Here is an 8,415-nt window from a genome sequence, read left to right as displayed (position 1 = left end):
CCAGGCAAAAACCGTGCTCAAGGGCAGCTCAGGAGGTTGCTGGGAGGGCTCCTCGCTGGAATCCGAGTCCTGCTCTGCGTGGTGGGGCTAAAAGCTGCCCAAGATCCATCCATGAGCTCAGGAGATGCAGATCACGGGATCCAGGGATGCAGTCACATCCTGCCGCAGCAGGGACACGTTTGACACGGTGTGTGGCCAGGATGGGGCCCGTGCCACGCTCCCGCTGCCCCCGATCCATCAGGAGCGGCTGACATCACTGCCTCCGGGCTAATCTCTCGTCCAGCAGCAGCTTCCCGTTTCCTTTCCAATCTGTGCGCAGGAAAAGCGCCCAGCTGGGCTCTCGTGCGGGGCCGCAGCCCCCGCGTGTCTGGCTCTGGGCTACTCGGTCCCCCAAAAATCCCAGCGAGGGCCCCCGGGGGGCTCCGAGCCCCCTGCACCCTCGCTCGGGATGCCGAGCTGGTTCCTTGCCTGTTTTACCGCAGGAACATCAAGTAATTCCAAAAGGAATCACCGCGCTGGGGCTGCCGGCACCTCACGGTGCTCTCCAGTTTCACCCTGGCTCGTACTGGGAGCCAGGAGCTCTCCAGCATCCCAGTTCTGGATGTGGATCAGTGACAGGGACACTCCCTGTGCCACCCGGGCATTTCGGGTCACCCAGCTTTTCCCGGGGCTCCCTGCCACGCTCTGGGTGCTCAGGTAGCTCCTCACTCCCACTCAGGGCTGGCTAAAAATCAAATTCCACCCCGGCAGAGCCGCAGCCTGGATCCTGCCGAGAAACACGTGGGGAATGCTGAGGGATGAGGCTGGGTCCGGGCTCTGCCCCATCACGGCAGCACCCTGGGATGATTCCCCACAGTTCCCAGCTTTGCCAGAGTGGTTTTGGGGCAGCTTGGGGCTGGGATGTGTCTTCTTACAGGTAAATAATCCCTGTGTCTTTTTACAGGTAAAAACCAGCCTGGCTGTGTGCTGCACATCCCCCGTCCTCGTTTTCCACGTTTCCAGTTGCAAACCCCGGGATGCGGCTGTTGGGACAGCCAGAACCTGCTGTCCCCTTCCCAGCGCTGGGATGTCCCCCGAGGCGGCACAGGGGACATTTGTGACCTGACAGCGTGGCCAAAGGGGGACAGCAAACATCCGTGGCAGACGTTGGGGTGGAGAAAAGCTGCGGGTGTGGGGGAAGTGCACCCAGGGCAGCTCTGGAGGGGTGTGAAGCTGGGTCAGAGCGACCCCAAAAGCTGCAGTGACACCCCCAGACCTCGCACAGATCAGGCTCCAAGCCAGCTGGGGACAGAGCCCGGCATCCTCGGAGGGTGGGGGTGAGGAGTGGGTGGAAAATCCCCCATTTGTCAGCGTATTCCCACGGCAGTCCCTGTCTAGACCAACTTCCCGTTGTCCGGTGGAAGCTGCCCCGTGCCCACGCACGGAGGTGCAGAGCTCAGCATCCTGCTGTGGTCACTTCTGTCCCTGCTGAGCGTCACCCCACAGTGCTGGGGCTGCACGGACAGATGTCCCCTGTCCCCTCCTGTCCCACTCAGACCTGGGTGGGCTCCGTGGCAGCCCCCTCCCCATCCTGTGTCAGCCTGCTGAGCTCTTGCACACACACCAACCCCTTTATTGTTGTGCCAGGAACCGCAGGAACCACAGCAGGGGAGAGTGGGGACACAGGCGGCCCAGGACCCCACTGCCAGGACAAACCCCACAAACCTCCCGGGGAAGGGGTCCCCAGAGCCAGCTGGGCTAGAGCCAGCCTGCAGAGGTGAGCCTGGTGCTCAGGAGAGGAGCTCCCTGAGATGGGAGGGGTGGAGTGGGTCCAGCCTGACCTCGGGCTTAGCAGAACTGCACCTCAGGCCAGATGGGCTCATCGCAAACCTTGTGCTGCTGCAAAACCTGGGCAGGACCCTCACTGACCCCCCATTTCTGGGTTTTGGAGGGTTTTACAGTGGTAGAGCCATATCCTGGTGCCCACCTCAGCCTCTCTTGGAGCACCCACTGCCAGCTCTGTCTCCTGCAGGGACATCTCCACGGGCACAGGGAGTGCCCATCCTGCCTTTTCCCAGCCCCTGGGACGCAGATCCCCGCTGCCTGGCCAGGGAGGGAGGTCAGTGATGAAGGAGAGCAGATGTGACTTTGGGGAAGCAGGGAGCCAAACCCCCAGCTGTGCCCTCTGGTGCCGAGCCTGGGTGATGATGAGAGGATTCTCCCGAGCAGGGCCCTCAGGCCTCGTGGTCGCTGGTGCTCAGGTGCTCCTCGGGCAGCCCGGTCTCGTCGATGTTTTCCAGGGAATCCGCGTGCTGCACGGAGAGCTCGGCCAGGCTGACGCTGGGCAGAGTGTTCTGCTCGGGGAACACCCAGGGCTTGTACTCGGGGTCGTGCCGGCGCTTCCACTCCGGGTACTTGAGCCCGGCTTTGTAAATCTTCTTCATGGCCTGCGGGCACAGCAGGGAGGGGCTGTGGGCACTGCTCCCAGCTCCCCCATTGCAGATTTTGGGATGTTGGGAGGGAACGGGACGTGGCTGCCCCAGCGATGTGCCCAGTGAGTGCCTTGTGTCACCCAGAAATCATCCTGGGAGCCCTGCATCACCCAGCACCCATCCTGGGAGCCACGGATCATCCAGCACCCACCCTGTGAGCCCTGGATTGCCCAGCACCCATCCTGTGAGCCTCAGATCACCCTGCACCCATCCTGTGAGCTCTGGAGCACCCAGCACCCATCCTGTGAGCTCTGGGTCATCCAGCACCATCCTCAGAGCCCTGGGTCATGCAGCACCCACCCTGTGGGCCCTGGGTCACCCATCCTGCCCCCACCCAGGGGTGATTTGGGCAGCTCACCCCTGCTGCCCACCGGGCACGCATCCCCCTCCTTACCTTCGGTGCCACAAACTGCGACACGCGGTTCACCACCCACTTCGGCAGCGACCCTGCAAGAGCCCACAGTCACTCAGGGAAGCAGGGGAGGCACCACGAGCCCGCAGCACCCTCAGGGCTGGGGTGGGCACCCCTTCTTCCTCGGGCTGTGCCCATTGCCGGTGCCTGGGGGGTGATGGAGAACCCGGGGGGTGAGTTCGGGGTGAGCCCCCTGCCCTCCTGCGGGCACTCACCGCGAGGATCCACCTGCGTCAGGTAATAGAGGATGCAGGCACCGTCCCCGTTCGCCTTGATCAGGTAACCGGTCTGCAGGGACACGGCTCTCACGAAATCCTTCCGGGGCGGGTATTTCTGCGGGAGAGAGCGCGGGCACCTCAGAGCCTGCCCAGCCCTGCCAAGGATGTGCCAGCTCAGCCAGGGCTGGGGGCAGCCCGGGGCTCACCGGGTGCTTGACGCTGTAGTTGATGATCATGTAATCATTGCCCAGGGGCAGCCAGGAGCGCAGCGTGACGAAATCCCGGTTCTTCAGGGGGCTCGGGCACTTCCCTGCGGGCACATCCCGTTACCCCCAGCCCCCACGGCACCCGGGGCTGTGGGGCTGGGGGCTCGGGGGGGCTCGGGGGCTGCTCACAGGAGTAATATCCCACATCAGCGTTGACGGTGAGGCGCCCGATGTCGTAGGTCTCGATCATGTTGGAGTCCCATTTCTTGCGGTAGCTGGTGTCGTGCAGCACGTCATAGAGGGTCTCGGCCGGGACATCCTTGCAGGAGATGCGGGTCTGTGGGGACAGGGGCGGGGGGCGGTGTTGCAGTGCGTTTCTTTTTAATGGTATGTTGTGTTATTGCCCAAATTAACGGTTTAGTTCAAAATTACACCCACTCACCTTGTCGATCTATCCTAAACTACCTGTCAATCCTTGGAATTCCCCTTTGGAAATCCCCTAAAAGACGATATTTCATTAGTCCATGAGACCCAGTTTTCCTCCCTCATTGGACAACACCGTTATGAACCCTGCCCTTTACCCCTCCCCAGAATTTCTCCAACTTGCTAAGAATTTGTACCTTCCCCTTGAACCTCGCCCATATTTGTTGCACCTTTGTCATTTTTGTCTTTTGCCACGTGAATTCCCCAGAGTAATAAATCCTTTTCATCCTATGCAAAAGACCTCCCCCTCCTCCTTGGCTCCTTGGAACCGCAATCTGACAGCCAAAAAGGCCACACCTAAAGCTGCTGTTCCCGGGGTGTGACCCGCTCTGGGCACGGGGACTTTGGGCTGCTCTGCACAGTCCCAGAGTCACCGCCCCTGCGGCCAGAGCGGGGCTAGAATGACCCTCAAACAGATGGTCCAGGTGGTCCAGGCTTTGTTCCCTGCCCCATGACCTTGTAGGGCAAGCAAAGGGAGGCTCGTGTTGCTTCACGAGGGTTTGGGGTGTGGGGTCTGCTTATGGGGGATTTGTGGGGTCTGCTCCCGGGGGTTGTGGGGTCCCATTCCCGGGGGGAATGTGAGGTCTATTCCCGGGGGTTTTTGGGTCCTGTTCCCGGGGATTGTGGGGTCTGTTCCTGGGGGATGTGGGGTCCGCTCTCGGGGGATTTGTGGAGTCCGCTCTCGGGAGATGTGGAGTCGGTTCCCGGGGGATGTGGGGTCTGTTCCTGGGGGTTGTTGGGTCCCGTTCCCGGGGGATGTGGGGTCTGCTCCTGGGAGATGTCGGGTTCGCTATCGGGGGCTGTGTGGGGTGTGCTCTGGGGAGGAATGTGGGGTTCTTTCCCTGGTGGGGTCGGGTCCGCTCCCGGGAGGGGGTCAGGCCTGCTCCTGGGGGATGTGAGGTCAGCTCCCGAGGGGAGTGAGATCCGCTCCCGGGGGATTTGTGGGGTCATCTCCCGGGGGACTTTTGGGTTCTGCTCCCTGGGGGGTTTTGGGGTCCTCTTCCAGAGGGCTGTTGGGTCCTTTCCCGGGTTTGTGGGGTCCAGTCCCGTGGGAATATGGGCTCTGCTCTGGGGGATGTGGGGTCCGCTCCAGTGGTGTGTGGGGTCTGGTTCCGGGGGGTTTTGGATCTGCTCCCGGGGGGATGTCAGGCCCTCTCCCGGGAATTTTCGGGTCTGCTCCCTGGGGGATGTCAGGCCCTCTCCCGTGAATTTTCGGATCCTCTCCCTGGGGGATGTCAGGCCCTCTCCCGTGAATTTTCGGCCCCGCTCCCTGGGGGATGTCAGGCCCTCTCCCGGGAATTTTCGGGTCCGCTCCCTGGGGATGTCGGGCCCGGCTGTAACCGGAGCGGCGGAGCTGCCCGGCCGCGCCAGCCGTGCATTATTGATGAAGGCGGCCGCCCTGCTGCTCTCAGCGCCGGGAGGAGGGAGATGTCATCAGCTCCTCGTTAGAGCCCTTGCATCTTTGATGAGGTGCCGTGTAAGCCGAGACGGCCCTCGGAGCGCGGCAGGTCCCATCAATCTCGGGCAAGCTTTCCCCGGTGGCCCGGGTATGGTTTGTGCTGGACTCGTGCCCAGGCCGGGCTCGGAGATGTGCTGCAGTCCCCAGGGCACCGGGGGGAGGGTGGGAGCACCCAGCCCCCTCCTCCTGCTCTCCCTGCCTGCCTGCACCCTCCCAGCGGGCTCTGGAGGTGCTGCTGTGTCAGGGTGAGGGAGTTTTTCACTCCTGGAAACTCCATTTGTCACAGAGGGACCATGACAGAGCCGCTGGGATGGCGAATGCACAGAGCCCTGACCCGTCCACCGGGAACTCAGGTGGAAAAAATCCAAAGCTCCAGCAGCACAGGGAATCTCTGGGATAATGAACTCTCCCAGTTGATGAACAGACTGAGGCTCTTCTGACCCCAAGAGAGCTCGGGCTGGGTGGAATCCTCCATCCCATGGTTTGGGATGGGGCTCTGGGCAGTGACAACCCCTGCAGCAGGCCCAGGCCCTCTCCAGGGCAGGGAAAAATCTCATTATTGCACTGACCCAGGCTGGGGATGGTCCCTGACTCCCCTGGGCCTGCCTGGGGTCCCCCCTCTGTGGGGGACATAACTGCACCCCCTGCCAGGCCGAGGGTTGGACTCCAGGGGTTCCTGCCAGCCTGTCCTGGTCACTCTGAGCAACATCCACATCTCCAGTGCAGATCTCACCCACGTGGGGGCACACTGACTGCAGGAAGCTCTGTCCAAGGCTGGACCTGCCAGATCCCACAGAGCCAAACCTCTCCCTGCAGAGGGACAGGCACAATTTCCCCTTGGCAGGTCCTGGTTGCTGTCACCACTGCCCTCCTCCTTCAGGAACACATTCTCCACATCCTGCCCAGGGATGGAGGTGACACAGCAGCCCAGAGAGCCCCAGAGCTTCATTTTGGGACAGGGATGTGATGTTTGCCTCTTCCCAGGTGCCAGGGGCCTGCTACAGTCACCAGGACTTTCCAAAGAGGTGTTGGCCTGACCCCTCAGCACTCCCTGGCCCTGTGCATGCCCAGCTGGGTTAAACGCTCCCTGATGCAGCTGCAGAAGCTCTTCCCTGGCTCCTGGCTGCAGGGAAATGTGTTTTACAGCAGCAGCTCTGCTGAGAGTGCCCCTCCTGCACCTCCTGGCAGCAGTGTGTGCCCAGCTCCTCCTCGTGCCCAGGCTGCAGGAGAGGTGCTGCTGGGTGCTCTGTGCTCAGGACAGCGGTGGGAGAGCCTCTCCCAGAGTGTTGCTCCCTCCTCCCCACCTCCCCCTGCCTTCCCTGCTCTCCAGGCCTCCCCTGACACTCCTGGATGGATTCTCTCCAGCGGTGGCTGGCCTGGAGGTCAGATGTTCTGCCTGTCCTCGCTTTGGCAGATCCCAGCCCTGCCCAGGAGTTGGGAATGTTGGTGACCAGAAAAGCCAAAGCCCATGATGCCCACCCATGGGCTCACCCCGTGCCCTGTGTGCCCAGGGTCACCTGGCAGTGCCACTGGGGCTGTGTAGGTGTACAGGGTACCTGAGAGGTGGCTGAACCTCCCTGTCCCTCTGCAGCACCTCAGGTTCAGCTCCCAAAACATCACCCGTGGCTCCTGCAGGATCTCATCCCGCTGGGATGCACCCCAGGATGGCAGAGCTGGGGACGGGACACCAGGGATGTCTCTGCGTGTCCGGGGGCTCCAGCAAGGCATCTCCACAATGTAATCGATCCCAGGGCTTCCCGGCAGTGTCGGGATGGGGGCAGGCGCCACCTGAGCCCGCAGGGCAGGAGGCTGCAGGATCCCGGCAGGTAAAACCCGGGGCGGGCAGCAGGGAAGCACCTTTGGGAGGGTCTAACCTCGGAATTCGGGGCAGGAACACCCCCAGGCAGGCCGGGCTGTGCGTGTCCAGCACAGGGCAGTCCCCAGGGACCCTCGGGCACACGGCTGGGGCAGGGAAGCGTCTCCTTACCTTGATTTTCTGCACGGTGCAGCTTTCCTCCTGGCCCTGACTCCACACGGTCACGCCGGCCTTGTTGTACCGACAGTGCCAGCCCTCCAGGCTCTCGCACTGATCCCTGAAGGAGCTGAAGTCGGAGTCATCGGGGATATAAACCATCTCCCCTCCTCTGGACATGGGGCTGAGCTGCTGCTGCCCCCGGGCCCGGGCACTGCCTCTGCTCTGCCTCCCCTCTCGGCAAACCCAGCTGTGCCCTTGAGCTCTGCGCCCGCTGCAGCTCACATCATCCTGCCAGCCCCGAGCCCGGGCCCCCGGAGCTGCTCCAGGGCAGCCCGGGATGGGCAGAGAGCCGCAGGGAGCCCGGGATGGGCAGAGAGAGAGCCGCAGGGAGCCCGGGATGGGCAGAGAGCCGGGATGGGCAGAAAGCTGCAGGGAGCCCGGGATGGGCAGAGAGCTGCAGGGAGCCCGGGATGGGCAGAGAGAGAGCCGCAGGGAGCCCGGGATGGGCAGAGAGCCGGGATGGGCAGAAAGCTGCAGGGAGCCCGGGATGGGCAGAGAGAGAGCTGCAGGGAGCCCGGGATGGGCAGAGAGCCGCTCCAGGACAGCCCAGGATGGGCAGAGAGCCGCAGCCAGCCCGGGATGGGCAGAGAGCCGCAGCCAGCCCAGAGGGCTGCAGGGCTGCAGTTGCTATCGCAGCTGCCGGGAGCTCAGATGTCTCCCCGGGCTGCCTCAGCAGCATCACATTTCTCTCCGCTGCCTCTCAGCTCCTCTATTATTCAGCAGGTAGCAGCGCGCAGGTGGCTCGGCTTTCAGGGCACAGCTGCCCCCGGCTCCCCGAGCCCCCCGTGCTGCCACCCCTGCTGCCACCCTGCTGTCCCCTGGCAATCTCTGTGCCTGACTTTGCAGCAGCGGCTCGCTGGGACGATCAGCTGATTTGCTGGGAGCAGCAGCCGTGGATTGCGGGCCAGGGGCACGGGAAAGGACAGAATTTGTGATGGGGAAGTTGTTCCTTGCTGGGCTCACAGCGTGATGCACCCCCGGGGGTGTCCAGCTCCCGGTTCTCACCTTGAGCAGGACACCCCCAGCACAGGGAAGGTCACCCATGGCTCACCCAGCCACGGTCCCAAAGCTGTGCCAGCTCCCCAGTAAAAATATCAGTTCTGCTGCCCAGCCTGAGGGTGCCATGAATGT

The 8,415-nt window shown here is 62.9% G+C and overlaps 1 protein-coding gene across 1 annotated transcript; it reads right to left on the bottom strand.

Annotated features, from left to right (window-relative positions):
- Positions 1-1,591: 1,591 nt before the first annotated feature.
- On the bottom strand, positions 1,592-8,121 carry LOC117003622 (START domain-containing protein 10-like). Its single transcript, XM_033073634.1, has 6 exons — positions 7,237-8,121; positions 3,497-3,644; positions 3,308-3,411; positions 3,099-3,216; positions 2,866-2,918; positions 1,592-2,426 (listed from the first exon to the last, which is right to left on the bottom strand). Exons 1-6 carry the CDS (start codon positions 7,399-7,401, stop codon positions 2,214-2,216), a joined length of 801 nt encoding a protein of 266 aa, XP_032929525.1. The 5' UTR covers positions 7,402-8,121; the 3' UTR covers positions 1,592-2,213.
- Positions 8,122-8,415: the final 294 nt, after the last annotated feature.

This window comes from Catharus ustulatus, chromosome 15, assembly GCF_009819885.2.
Source record: "Catharus ustulatus isolate bCatUst1 chromosome 15, bCatUst1.pri.v2, whole genome shotgun sequence".
Lineage (NCBI taxonomy): Eukaryota > Metazoa > Chordata > Aves > Passeriformes > Turdidae > Catharus > Catharus ustulatus.
Note: the sequence above shows the minus strand (reverse complement) of the source record. Positions and strands in the feature narration are given on the sequence as shown.

Bases quoted from the DNA above. Each gene is read 5' to 3' on its own strand.
- LOC117003622 (XM_033073634.1), bottom strand. From the start codon at position 7,401: ATGTCCAGAGGAGGGGAGATGGTTTATATCCCCGATGACTCCGACTTC. The intron at 3,645-7,236 runs GTAAGGAGACGC...CTGTCCCCACAG, and splicing joins GCACCGTGCAGAAAATCAAG to ACCCGCATCTCCTGCAAGGA. The intron at 3,217-3,307 runs GTGAGCCCCGGG...TCTCTCCCGCAG, and splicing joins ACTACAGCGTCAAGCACCCG to AAATACCCGCCCCGGAAGGA.